The sequence below is a fragment of the Sturnus vulgaris genome, chromosome 2 (genome assembly GCF_052056855.1).
Source record: "Sturnus vulgaris isolate bStuVul1 chromosome 2, bStuVul1.hap1, whole genome shotgun sequence".
In the NCBI taxonomy this organism is placed as follows: Eukaryota; Metazoa; Chordata; class Aves; order Passeriformes; family Sturnidae; genus Sturnus; species Sturnus vulgaris.
This window is the reverse complement of record NC_142244.1, coordinates 20,367,861-20,381,663: the sequence shown is the minus strand read 5'-3', so window position 1 is coordinate 20,381,663 and position 13,803 is coordinate 20,367,861. Positions and strand designations below refer to the sequence as shown.

General features: G+C 42.9%; 1 protein-coding gene across 2 annotated transcripts in view; it reads left to right on the top strand.

The window, feature by feature from the left end:
- Nucleotides 1–10,747, top strand: part of FCHSD2 (FCH and double SH3 domains 2) — a 117,056-nt gene extending 106,309 nt beyond the window's left edge. For both annotated transcript variants that reach the window (XM_014888716.2, XM_088158627.1), the window contains 8 exons: nucleotides 3,108–3,269; nucleotides 5,904–6,038; nucleotides 6,370–6,453; nucleotides 7,117–7,294; nucleotides 7,917–8,137; nucleotides 9,091–9,220; nucleotides 9,369–9,451; nucleotides 10,529–10,747. In XM_014888716.2, the coding sequence (XP_014744202.1) occupies nucleotides 3,108–3,269; nucleotides 5,904–6,038; nucleotides 6,370–6,453; nucleotides 7,117–7,294; nucleotides 7,917–8,137; nucleotides 9,091–9,220; nucleotides 9,369–9,451; nucleotides 10,529–10,612 (1,077 nt within the window). In that variant the 3' untranslated portion in view covers nucleotides 10,613–10,747. The remainder of the gene's footprint in view (nucleotides 1–3,107; nucleotides 3,270–5,903; nucleotides 6,039–6,369; nucleotides 6,454–7,116; nucleotides 7,295–7,916; nucleotides 8,138–9,090; nucleotides 9,221–9,368; nucleotides 9,452–10,528) is intronic.
- The last annotated feature ends 3,056 nt before the right edge of the window (nucleotides 10,748–13,803 follow it).

Sequence of the window (13,803 nt, the reverse complement as noted above, 5' to 3'; positions counted from 1 at the left end):
ACTTCCTAACAATGAAATTTGGGCAGCACCCAGATTTCAGAGCCAGTGCTGGATTCCAGCATTCCTGGGCTTTGGGAGCTCAGCTGCCTTCCTGGAGATGCTCAGAGCTGCTGGGGATGCCAGGGGCCCCTTGATTTAAGGTATTTTCCAGTCTGTCAGTGGAGTCACTCAGTCAGGGGGCACAGCACGAGTGTCCCTGGGGACCATGCAGTGGGAGGCAGGGAAAACCAGGGGTTGAAGCCTTGTTTGGTTTTAAATGTGATGATCTTTCAAGGGAACAAGACTTTCAGAGAAACTTATGACCCAGTGTGCTGAAATCACCACTATTACTCTGTTTCCTTCTTACTTAGTGTTTTATTCTGGTCTAACAAAAGCATCAAACTCAAGCTGATTCAGATGTAGTGATGTTTGAATGAAATGTTTGTATCTTTGTAGAATCACAGTCATTGAGGTTGGAAAGGCACTCCCACGATCATTGAGTCCAACCCAGCAGTGCCAGGGCCACCAGTTAACCGTGTTTAAATGTGTAGTTGTTTCTGTGTGAGTAGCACAATCAAGTACTGCTCCTGAATAGTATTTTATTTGTATTTTTCCTACAGGTAGGAAGCTGTTAACTCTGGTCTACCAGCATAATTATTTAGGTAAAAATATAATTTCAGCTTGTAAATAACTTTCAAGTGCAGGCCTGACCTAATGCTCCTGTTTCTTTTATGGCTTGTCTGCAGTGGAATGAAACTCAAAACGTTTGTGGTTTGGAACAAACATTTGTTGACTGTTAAGGCTTCTGGGTGTAAATAGGGACGGGGAACTCCATTGGATTTGCTGGGTACATTGAATTAAAATCTCTTGTCAAGTACACTCAAGGATTTTGGAGCAGCTTGTTTATTTTAGCTCACAATTTGTACAAACAAACTGCAGCAGAGCAAGGACTAACAGCAACTGCAGATGTTTGTAGCAGCCTGGACCAATGTTTATTGCTGTAGCATAACTCAGCCTAATTGGAAATTGCATAACGAGGTAAACAGCAAAACAACTGGGCTGAGCAATTCCTTGGTGGAGGCACAGGGAAAGTGCTCATAAATGTGTGTCAGGATGGAAGGACAAGTTAGGGGAAAGCTACTTCACTCCACAAGTAAATTTTATCCGTGCATATATTTATATATTTATGTATTACAGGCCAGGCTGGACAGGGCTTGGAGCACCCTGGGGTAGCAGGAGGTGTCCCTGCCCACGGCAGGGGGTGGCACTGGATGATTTTAAGGTCCATCCAACCCAAAACATTCTGGAGCTCTGTGAATAAATTGCCTTTGACAAGGTTGTTCTCCCTGCCCTGTGCAGCTCCAAGGTTGGAACGGGTTTGTTCAAACTCTTGGATACTTAGGAACAGGAGAGAAGGGATGCACATTAATGTATTTAATGTTTCCTCTCTCAGCTCTCTGAACATTATTTACTGTTAATCAATCACCTGGAGACCCCTTGCATGGAGAAGTGGAAACTTCCCTTGGCTCAGTGGCTTTAGGAAAAGCCTCTCAAAGTTGGCCCATCCTCTTTTCTCCATCCCTGGTTACAGGGGAGAGCGTGTGCATGCAGCTGTAGCCATATGAAGATGCATCTAAAATCATAAATTTCCCTCTTACAACTGAACTACTCTTTTAAAATCACATTTCTTCTATGTAGAATTTAAAATAGTGTCTCTCAAAAGTGATTGAGAATATTTGATTGAGACAGGTTTAAAGTCACCTTCACAAATTAAGCGAAAATGGAGACATCTTTCAGGGTTCAGCTTGATAAAGTTAACAGTCATTTCTGATGTATTTTCTTAGTAGAAAGATACAATTCTCTGATTTTGTGAGTGCAGCAGCATGTCAAAAACAAAAAGAATACCTTTACCACTTCAGCTCAACACAGAATTTTGTATAGAGTAAGGGTTTGTGTAAGAGAGAATGTGTTGGCATTTTAATTTGCTGTACACGTATTCTTCATAGTCTGCTGTGCTTCAGCCACTACTGGGAAGGGAATTTCGCTCTAATTTTTGCCTGAACTCACCAGTTTTTGATGGTTTTGTTTGGATTCCCAGTGCTGCTGAGTGCTTGGTGTGTCAGGGATGCTGCAGATCCCTGTGGAAAGGGCTGGAAGGCAGAGAAAGGAGATGCAACTTTGCTACTTCGTAAAAATGACCAATGCTGTGAAAGGGAACACAGGATGATTCAGTGGGTTTCTGTTGTTGCCCCCATCAGTGACTCTCTGAAGGATTTTTGGGAGATCTTAATTTTTGTTCCTCTGATGAGCAAGGGCAGCAGGGGGATGTTGAGAGGGTTGGTCTGAACAAAAATATCCTTAACTTTATCTCTGGGTTTGCCCTCTACTTCTTGATGCAAATCTGCTCTTGCTGAAATCCTGAATTTCTTTACACTGCTCTTCCCATCCCTCCTGTTTCGACTGTGAACTAATTTGGATCAGGGTGGTGCTTTGCCATGAATTTGTTAAATCCTTGGCTCCAGCAGCCAGTGAGTGTGCCAGGATGCTGAAGTGAACCCAGCTGTCAGAAAACCTCAATTTTCATTCTGTTCTGAGGACAGAAATCCTGAAACTGTTTGTTGGAGTGTGATATTTACTTAATTTGGGGATTATTAGCATATTGTGCTTCCATAACAAATGAGTTTCCTGTGATCTCTGGCACATGCTGGTGAAAAAGAGCCTCGCTTGGAAGGTGGTCTGTGTGTGTATCCTGTCAGCTTTATTTGTGTTTCACATCCAGCTTAGTCACCTGGAAGGGTCTGCACTGTGGATAGTCCTAATTTTAAAAATGTTGGGAAGCACTGAGTTGTTGGACTTTAAAGCTACACTGAGCTGCTTAACAGTGTGAACTGGGAGCGAGCATAAACTCAGAGGTGTTATTTTAAAAACCACCAACTGGTGAGACTGGCCGGGCCTCCAGAAAACCATTCCCTGTGTCTTGGCTCACACCACATTCCTGGAGGAGTGGGACTCATTTCCACAGGGGGCAGTTTCGGGAGCCACCCGGATGGTTCCTGGATCAGAAGCAGACGCGGGGGCGAGGCGGGATGCTGGGGAATTCTGAGCTCTCGGTGTGTTTGTGTCCCCAGATCGTCAAGCTGAAGGCAGAAGCACGGCTGGAGCTGCTGAAGCAGATTGGGGTGTCCGTGGACACGTGGCTCAAGAGTGCCATGAACCAGGTGATGGAGGAGCTGGAGAATGAGCGCTGGGCCAGCCTGCCCTCGGTCACCAACAACGGCTCCGCACACCTGGTACGGATTCCGGGGGAAAACCTCTGCCCGGGGACTCTCTCCAGGGACTGCCCTCACTTCCTATGGGATACAGCGAGTCCAGAGCTGCCCCAGGGCTGCAGCCAGGCTGGGAGAGCTGGGGGTGCTCACCTGGAGAGGGGAAGGATCCAGAGACACCTCAGAGCCCCTTCCAGAGCCTAAAGGGGCTCCAGGAGAGCTGGAGAGGGACTGGGGACAAGGCATGGAGGGACAGGACACAGGGAATGGCTTCAAACTGACAGAGCAGGTTTAGATTTGATGCTGGGAAGGAATTCTTGGCTGTGAGGGTGGGGTGACACAGGGTGCCCAGAGAAGCTGTGGCTGCCCCTGGATCCCTGGAAGTGTCCAAGGCCTGTGTTTGTTTGAAGTTTCATTAATAGTTTATAACGTTACTTTGAGATCTTCGAGTGTGCAGATGTGAGTGTCAGCCCTCCAAAATCCCAAAGGAAATCCCATGCCGAGTTTCACTTCACATCCTCTCTGGTCACAATAGATGAGGATTTGTTGCATAGCTGTGTTAAACAGCGATTTTATTCCATTTCTTTTTGTACTCCACCTCCTTTAACTTCCCTCTGTGCCTGTTGGGCTGCTCCCAGTCCCTCATTCCCAGTCTCCCCGGGCATGGCACAGTTGGTCCTGGAGCCGAGCCCCTCGTGCTGGTCCCAGGCGATGCCACAGCCTGGGAGGTTCAGCTCTGAGTCTCATTTTCCCCTTTTACACTTACGTAGGCTCCTGTATTTAAAAAAGGCTCTGTTGACCTTGGCAGGCCTGACAGGGACAGCCCAGAGATGGAATTCTTAGAGCTGGGACCAAAATGATGCCAAAATTCAGAGGAATTACTGCAGTCTGTAACAAGCAGCACTTTCAGTCCAGCCTGGAGGAGTGGGAAATGTTTAACAGAGCTGGGGAAGGGGCTGGAGCACCAGGAGAGGCTGAGGGAGCTGGAAAGGGGCTCAGCCTGGAGAAAAGGAGGCTCAGGGGGAACCTTGTGGCTCTGCACAACTCCCTGATAGGAGGGGACAGCCTGGGGGGGTCTGGCTCTGCTCCCAGGGAATAGGGACAGGACCCATCTCTGTATATGTGCAACAAAACAAGATATATTATTTATATTTATATTTATATCTTTTTTAAATGTATATAATCTGCTTTTCTGATCACCTCCCCTGCATTTCTTCCTGTGTTTGTGGTGTGTCCCACACCTTCAGTGTCCTTCTGTCCCGCACATTTATTCCTGGCTGATGCCATCTTCCATCCCAGACTGTGCAGAAGGATGAGCCTCATCAAGCAAACCTCTCAGTTTCCTGTTTTCCCTCTCCGTGCTTGCTTCCAAATGATTCCAGCCGAGGAGTTCAGAGCAGCCCAGGCACTGAAAATGAAAGCGTGTTTCTCCTCCTCGTGTTTGAAAACCAGGAGCAGATGTTGCCCAAACCTTCTAGACATGATTTGCTGATTTCCATGATGTCCCAGCTGGATGTCAGCCCTGGCTGCTGGGGCCATGCACAGCAAAAGGCACAGAAACAGGAGGAGAAACCTCAAATTTGCCACCGTTTTTAGCTGGTTGCTGATCTCCCAAAGCATTGCCCAGCTGTAGGACAGTTTTTTGGTTATCCCAACATCCATGAACACACTGAAGGAGAGATGGAGGCAAACTGCTCTTGAATGAGAGTTAGTGAGGAAGAAAAAAATCACCAGAACTGCAAGGATTTGGTTTGGAAATAGTAACATAAAAACTAATTAAGCCAGAACATGAAGAAGTTTTGTGCTTTTCTAGCCCTGGCCTAGGAGAGCAAAGCTGTCAGAGACCTGGTTTAGGGCAACTGCACAGGGAATTTGTAGGCTCAGCTTAACTTTTTTTTTTTTTTATCAGTCTCTCACTTTTCACAGGGAGCACCACATTCACTCCCAGATTTATAGGAATAAACACAGGGAAGATGGCTCTACATAGCAGTGTTGCCTTTGATTCACAGAACTGTTTTCACAGAATAGTTCATCATTTTTCACATGAGATAAAGTATTTATTCAAAATATAACCCAGGCACGAGGCCAAAGCACAGCTTATGGCAGTCTTACCCAAACTTGTATTTTTCCAGCACAATGACTTCAGGTTTTATTTAAACTTTCATAGCAAGTTTTTACAAATCTTCCTGTCTCTAAGAATTTTTGTAATAAACTGCAGCAAATCTGTTATACACCAGCTAGAAGGTTGATTTGGGGGTTTATTTTTTTAAGCTTTAAATATTTCCATTGCAGATTTATTTTATAACTCCTGGTCACAGGTACATTAATGTTTCAGTAGCATAAATTCTCTTTTTTTTTTCCATTAAACTGTTATTTGTGCCTCTGCAATGCCATCTCCAAAGTACTTTAGTCACAGCTTATGTGAAAAATGGATTTTATAACTGTCCAGCAGTTGAGCTGGAGCTTCCAAAATCCTCTGCAGTGCTTTTTAAAGTCCACATGCTTGTGCTTGAACAAAGAAATCCAGCTGAATTACTTTCAATAACAATAAGTCATAAAAAACACACGCTGAAAAATATTAACCTGCTCATTTTTATTGTTACTTCCTCACCAATTTTTAGCAGCTGCTGTAATGCCAACTGGAATTTGTTTCACCAGGTCAATGCTGATGCAGAAAAGGAAGAAGGTGAAGAGTTTGAAGACAGCATGGATGTTTTTGATGACAGCAGTTCTAGTCCTTCTGGTACTCTCAGAAATTACCCTCTCACCTGCAAAGTTGTTTATTCCTATAAGGTTAGTGATACTTTTTTTTTTTAGTTGATTAGAAAAATGAATTATGTAAAAAACAAATAATAAATGTGCCTTTGGGAGCTTGAGGTTTGCTTTTCTGATAGGGTGAGATTCAGGGAGATTCATCTGTCCCTTCTGAGGAGCTTCTGAGGGAGAAGGGCTTTTGTGAATGGCAGAACCTTCACTGGGACGTTTTAAATCATGTTAAAGCTTTCAGTTTTTAAAAAAACATCACTTCTAAGAAAAGTCTAGATGGGAATGTTCTTTCCACTGCCCATGCCTTGCCCTTAAAGCCACTTTTTTTTCCCCCCATCCTTCCTATCCTACATTGCAGGCTTCTCAGCCAGATGAACTGACCATAGAGGAACACGAGGTGTTGGAGGTCATCGAAGATGGAGATATGGAAGACTGGGTAAAGGTATCATTTCCTGAGCCTGTTCCCATGAACTCTTTCAGGATAGAAATTGGGGTGGGGGGCATGTTGGAACCTGGGAAACTGGGAGTTTTGAACTTTCTGTGCTGTCAGGCTCTGACCCCCAAAAGAACATTGCATTTGACCTGAGGCTGTGGAAAAAGCTTCCAAAATTGTATAACAGAATTAGGATCACAGGTGTTGTAGTTTAAATAGAAGTGTGTAATATCACAGAGTGAAAAAGTTAGAATTTGGAGTTTTAAAATATAGCAGTATATAAAGAGCAAAATGAAAGTTTTAGGGCAGAATTTTTTTTCTGATTCACCTTCTTTTCATAAGTCTAGGTAGTACTTTTGTAATTAGATAAAAAATGCTGCACTGCAGATCATGAGTGTTTAGTTATCAGGTCAAAAGTTAAGTGTTAGTTCTTAATTAAACAATTAGACCTTAAAAGAAATACATCACCATTTTTAACTTGTTAACTAGAAGTGCTGTAGCACTCACTGTAACAAATAAAAATTAATAAACATCTAGGTCTGGAGAAAAATTACCATTTCCTACACGTTCAATCTAGCAAAAAAAAAAAAAAAAAAATTAAACCAGAGGGAAATGCTGGGACTCTTCCCAGAGCAGTGTTCACAAGCAGAGAATGTTGTTGTTGGTTCACAGGCACGGAACAAGGCTGGACAGGTGGGATATGTGCCCGAGAAGTACCTGCAATTCCCGACCTCCAGCAGCCTCCTGAGCATGCTGCAGTCCCTGGCTGCACTGGACACCCGGTCCCACACCTCCAACAACTCCACGGAGGCTGACCTGGTGCCAGGCAGCCTCAATGGAGACTCCAATGGTAAATTCCAGTTAAAGACACGTGGCATATCGAGCTTGGGTCTCTGGGCATCGAGTCTGGGAGATTTTCCCAGATTTCATGGAATCACAGGATTATTAAGGTTGGAAAATAACCTCCAAGATCATGAAATCCAACCTTTGACCAAATCCCACCATATTGCAAAGTCTCATTTTTTAATGCTTTCAGGCATGGGAATTCCACTATTTCCCAGCCTGTTCCAATGTTTTATCACTATTTCAGGGAATAAATTTTCCTTAACATCCAACCTGAACCTCCCCTAATGAAATTTCAGGCCATTTCCTCTTGTCTTACCTCTGGTTTCCTGGGAGAAAAGGCCCCACCTGGCCATAACCTCCTTTCAGGGAGTTACAGAGAGAGACTGACCTGTATCTGAAAATAGACATTCCCAGTAATTATTTCAGTAATTATCTCTCATATTAAATCTGCATAATTCAACCCTTTAGCTCGTACAGCTGAGATTAAAATTAAGAAAAACCCCAATAATCAGGCTCAGCAATAATAGAATCTTTAAAAGAACTTCAAAACCACCAAACTTTATGTATACTTCAAATTGTTTTTCTTAGCTCATTGGATTTTTTTTTTTCCCTTTCCCATTTTGCAGTCTGTTTTGTAAAAGCACTTTATGATTATGACGGGCAGACAGATGACGAGCTGTCCTTCCCAGAGGGAGCCATCATCCGCATCCTGAACAAGGAAAACCAGGATGATGATGGTTTTTGGGAGGGAGAATTCAATGGCCGTGTTGGGGTCTTCCCCTCGGTGCTGGTTGAAGAGCTCACAGCTTCAGAGAATGGAGAGACTCAGTGGATTGGGGAGATCCAGGTATGGAAAGTTGGCTTGGTTCGTTATTTGCAAAGATTCTGGCAGTTCTTCAGAACGGGGGGAAAAAAAAAAAAATCAAAACTAGTTTAAGAAAAACTAATCGGAAGCTATTTAAGAAAAAAAAAAAAATCAGAACCAATTTAGGAAATAAAAAACAACCCGAGCCCTCACTGCTTGCATTTTAGTTTCTTACCAGCCTAATAGCTATCAATTGATGTATTCTTGCAAATTTGTGAATAAAAGCAGCTATTTGGATAGAAAGGAATCAAAGGAGAAAATTCACAGTTTACTTCCTGTCATTAATTTATGAGAGACTGAGGTGGCAGACACAGCCTGGCAAAAAGAGAATTACAGGCTCTTTCAGCCCTAATTTAGTGTTTTCATACTTAAATCTGTTTTATATCCTCTCAATTTTAAAGGGGCAGGATTCTACCAAGTTTTGGATTACAGTAATTTTGGCAAAAATGTCCTCATTTCTACAGCATAGTTCTATAATCCTTATATCATATAAGAAAATCAGACACATTCCAGTGTGGAGTTTGAAGATAGAAATTGCACTCCCTTATTTTCTACAATGGAATTTTTCAGTATTCCTTGATTTGGGAAGACCCTGAAAATGACCATTTAAATGCATTTGGGCAGGGATCAAGCTCGTGATCCCAACACTTTCATGTGAATCTCACTTGGCCGAGTGACCTTTTTGTTTGGAATAACCTTCAAAAATCCTCTCTGAATTACCTGGGAGAGGCTGAAAATTTCTGCTCAGTGGCAACCTGTGATTGAACAAAATTGAATCCCTGTTGGATACCTTGGCTTTCCTTCCCAAACTTCCCTGCCAGCTGCTTTTCCTCCAGAGGGAGCTTGCTGGAGTAGGGATGGCTTGGAAAACTGATGTGTGTGTGTTAAATGTGCCCGGGAGGATTTGCTGCAGCCTCTCCCTCTTTTTGGCACAGGTGTCCCCAACTCCAAAGGCCAACAACTCCCTGCCACCACTGCCTCTGTATGACCAGCCTCCCAGCAGTCCCTATCCCAGCCCAGATAAGAGAGGATCCCAGTTTTTCCCCAGATCTCCGTCGACGAATGGTGAGAAATTTGCCAACATTTTGGGTAAAGGTTTCATTTAGAAGCTTTTCAGAGGGGGGCCAAAAAGACACAAAAAGAGCATTTTTGCAACATAAATTCAGCAATACTGAGGGCCTTCTTTGTAAAAGAGTGTTGCTTATTTTCTCAGAAAACAGCTTTGGTTCAGAGTCCCCTGGATTCTCCCAGCCTCCACGAATTCCTCCAGAAAGTTCCTATGGCAAACTGCGGCCTGTAAGTGACCAGCTCATCCTGTGGTTTTAACTGATAAAATACTATATAATATTATAAAATTATATTGATATTACATTATTACAATATTACAAATACTATAACATACTGATGTTGATATTCAAAGAGTAACAGCCCCTAAACAGAGGTGAAAAAGAGGTGGGGGGGTAAATGCCAGAAGAGGTCAGTCCTGTGGTTTATACAATTCCTGATTTCCAGCAGTTTCCTGCACATTTGGGATTCTATTTATTTCCAGCCCCTTTGGTTTGAGGGATTTGGATTCACGATTCTTAATGATGAGGATTTTGTGTTGTCTTTGCTGACTAGGAAAAAGGACATTTGCCAGAAAAGGAAGGGAAGAATTAAATCACTTAGAACTGGACAAAATCCACTTCCTGTGATTACCTTTGAAATCAACTTTTAAGGCTTTCAAAGCCCTAAACCAGATCATTCTAAAACACAATATTTGTGTTTTCCTGGCCTCCTCAGTGAATGAGGTTGCAGAAAAAGAGCATTTTTGGATATTCAAATAATATATTCTGAATACTGCAGTAGTATTGGGCAGTTTGGTGCAAGAATACTCCACAGTTCATGTTTTCCAGAGCAAGCCTGGTGTATTCTGAAACGGTGGTATAAAAACCCTGTTGGCACTAAATCTGATCTCTGTCAGGAGCAAAAATGACTGATGTGACAGAGTGTGAAAACAACATCGAATTTTGGGTGTGTATTGCTGAGGTCAGTGATTGATGAAGTATCAGTGAGTCAGGTGCAGCAAAACATCCTGGTACTTCCCACTTCACAGAAATTCCAAGCAAAACCACCATCAGATTCAGCATGTGATGAGCCTTTCCCAGGCTGTGGAATAGATGTGGGATTGCACCCTGGAGAGAATCCGTGCCAGGTCATAAGGAAAATCCCTGCTGGCTGAGTTGTTGGGGAGCACTGGACACACAGCCTGTTTGTTTGCATCACCTGCAGGGGGTGAACCTGGAGGCCTGAGCACAGGGAATTTCTGTGAGGGGTTTCTGTGGTGGAATTTGGCTTTTTGTGGTAGTCACGGGCTGGTTCTGAACGTTGCAGGTGCGAGCAGCTCCACCCCCGCCGACACAGCACCACCGCCGGCCCACGGAGAAGATCGAGGACGTGGAAATCACTCTGGTGTAACGAGGGGACTGGCTAATTAGTAGTGCTACAATCAAGGCCAAACACAGCTTTTGGTCGATCTCGTTTTTAGGCACCTTTGCATGATGAAGACTTGGACTAGAGCGAGCGCTAGGGAGGATTTTATGTGGCAGTGACCTGGCGGATTCCTTCCCACAGTCATGAATATTTTGTGCCTTTTGTTTTTTTCGTTTGTTCGTTTGGATTTCTCTACGTCATTCTTCCTCTCTTAGCACAAACCAAGACAGGCCAAGATTGGCTTTTTTTTTCTTGGCTGAAGATGCTCCATTTTTATGTGGAGACAAAGAAAGAGCCCCGTTCGTGCAGCTTAGTCTTAGCATCCTTTGCTCCTGTGCATTAGTACAGTATATTACTGTTGCCATAGGAATGTGTTAAAGATTGTGGATCCTTCCAGTAGCATCACCTGCCTCATCAGGCATTCATCAGAAGAATGAAAAAGGGAACAGAAAAAAAGAAGTCTAAAGGAGAGGCTGGCTCCTCTTGAATCCCCCTGCAGAAAGGAAGAGATGGGAAAATGATCTCCTGGAGAAGCAAAAGCGTTCGTTCCATGGGTGCTCCCCTTGTCAGTGATTCACAGCTGAACATTCTATTCTGCCTTTGGATTTTTGTGTTTACTCAGTGCATTTACTCGTAGAGAATCTAACATGGAGGTGCTGAACCAGCAGCAACATCTTCTTCCACAGCAGAAACCAACGGGTAGAAAAGAGAAAAAGCAAGTGAAATTTTTGTCTAGATCTGGAAATTGAGCTGCTTTTTTTTTTCTTTTTTTTTTTTTTTTTCTTAGCAGATTTTGGGGATTTTGGTTTTTTTGTTGGGTTTGTTTTATATTTTAAAGCATTTTGGGTCACTCTTATCCCAGTTATTGCCGTGTACTTTATTATCCAACGTTAGCAGTGTATATTTGTCATCAAACCACCTGAGTTCTAGAGTTAGCAGTTCCATTTAGAGTATTTACATGCATTTAGTTGTTGCATTGGATGGTCCTGTAGCCTTTTCCCACCCCAATCCCATTAACCAGCCAAAGCCAGGGAGCCAGGAGCAGCTCCAGGATCTGCCTTCACACCACCTTCATGCCCGAGATGTGCCCAATTCCTCTCAGAAAAGAAACCGAGAGGAAAAGAGTTTCACATTCCCCTCAGAGAGGTCTGAAAAGGGAGCTTGGATTTTGGTTTCTTGAGAGAAAAGGGCAGAGAATGTTCTGAAGTTGAATGTGGAATGAAATCGTTAGAGAAGAGGGAAAAACTGGATGAAAACAGATTTTTCATTTGGTACTGACTGAAATATTGTCAGCATTCTCCATCAGATGAAAACTTCAGATCAAAGGCATCCCGAGGTTGGGTTTGGAGCTGTTCATGGGTTCTCTTGTGTCTTCATGGTTTTTTTTTTTTTTCAAAGCCAGTAAGTTTTCTACCTTTAGTTTACTAACAAGGGCTATTTTTTGAGGCTGCATTTACAACAAAAACCCAACGACTCATCTAACAAGATTTTATCATAAACTTTGCACATACTTGGAAATCCCAACCCAGGCTGGGTCTCTGAGACATCCAGTGTTTGCCAGTCTCCTTTCCCAGTGGGATCCTTAACCAAGAGTGAGGATATCTGAGGACAACCATTCATGGATCAGTTATGGAATCAGTGACTGTCCAATGAAGTCTTTTCCATATTATTCCTTCTTTTGCACCTCTTGTCCTGTTGATCTGTTTGAGGTCTTTTTATGTGTTTATCAAACTTATTCTTAAGTTTAAAAAGAAAAGTTAAAAAAAAAAAAAAAGATTTAACTGTTTGCAAATATTTTGAGATCTTCACAACGCAGAAAAAAAATCAAGTTTTTGCCATAATGTTCATGTTCAATTCTTTTGGCCAGTTTTTCTGTGTCCTTCACACCCGGACTTTCAAAAATCCAGAAAATTTTTATTTAAAAGTCTCTTTAGTTGTATTTTAAAATATTTTCTGTAAGAGCTGCTAATTTTATTTAAAAAACAAAAGTGAAAAAAAAAAAAAAAAAGCTAAAAAAAAAAAAAGAAAAAGGAAGAAAAGTTGTAAAAAAGATGCCTCCTTTTTAACTATGATTTCTTCATACCGGGCATGTATCGGCCGTCGCATCGTGTACAGCTCAGTACACCCTGAAAGCATCAGTGCAAATGCTTTCTTTATATTGGCTGTAAAAAGTTTGTATTTATTATGTATAAAAAGTTGAATAATAAAAAAGTGGAACTAAAATCCCTGGTGCCCTGGGAGATTTGGGGAGGGGGAATTGAGGGAAAATCCAGCGATAAAAATGAGCATTGAGAGGGAATTTGTGCTTTTCCACGGAAATTTGAATCTTGTGCTTCGGGAAAAGGACATCCTTAAAGCCAGCTTTAAACATCTTTTGGAGGGGGCATTTATACAAAGAACAAAACGTTGCCAGAAATGAAGAGCCAGCAACAAAGCTCCAGTTATCAAAATAATTGCTTAATAGCCTTGATGCAATTAGGATAATTGCTTAAAGAAAGCGAGGGGAGTGATTGATAACAACCCTTCAGAGTGATTGTCCCTTCATAGGCTTGATTTGCCTAATTGTGCCAGGAGTATTCCCACTGCATCCCAAGCCTCTCCAGCTTTGGGATCCCTCTGTGGGCTGTGTTTCCAGGTTGGATTTTCTCACTCTTGGCAGTGACCAAGTGACCCCTTGCTGGGCTAATCCCAGTTTCCTCCGGTTGGTAAGTGCCAAATGATCCATAATTTCCACGTGCTCCCTGGTTTTGGAGACTCTTTCTCCCTCGTGGAGCACAGCACTTTGCTGTGGGGTTGGATTGGACCTTTTTTCACTTCCACTCTTCCCACAGAGCTGTTGCACGGACCGTCACTTTTTTTCCCCTGAGCTCCTGCAGCCTCTGCCTTTGAGAAATCCCATCTTTCCTGCCTTTTGTATGGATTCACAGTGCTCCTTTAAAAATTACTGTTCTGCCTTGCTGCTTTGACAGCTCTGTCCTTTTCTTTTCACTTTTGCTTGTTGCTTGGGGTCCTTTTCACCACTTCTATGGCTTAAAAATGATTTTAATACTCTTAATTCCACTGCGGTTCCACTTCTCCTTTCTTCCATTTGTAACAGACCACCTTCGTGCCTCTGCTTGTTCTCCTTCCCAAAACAGAACCAGCAGCAGCTGTGCTGTGATCCCATCGTTCTTGCC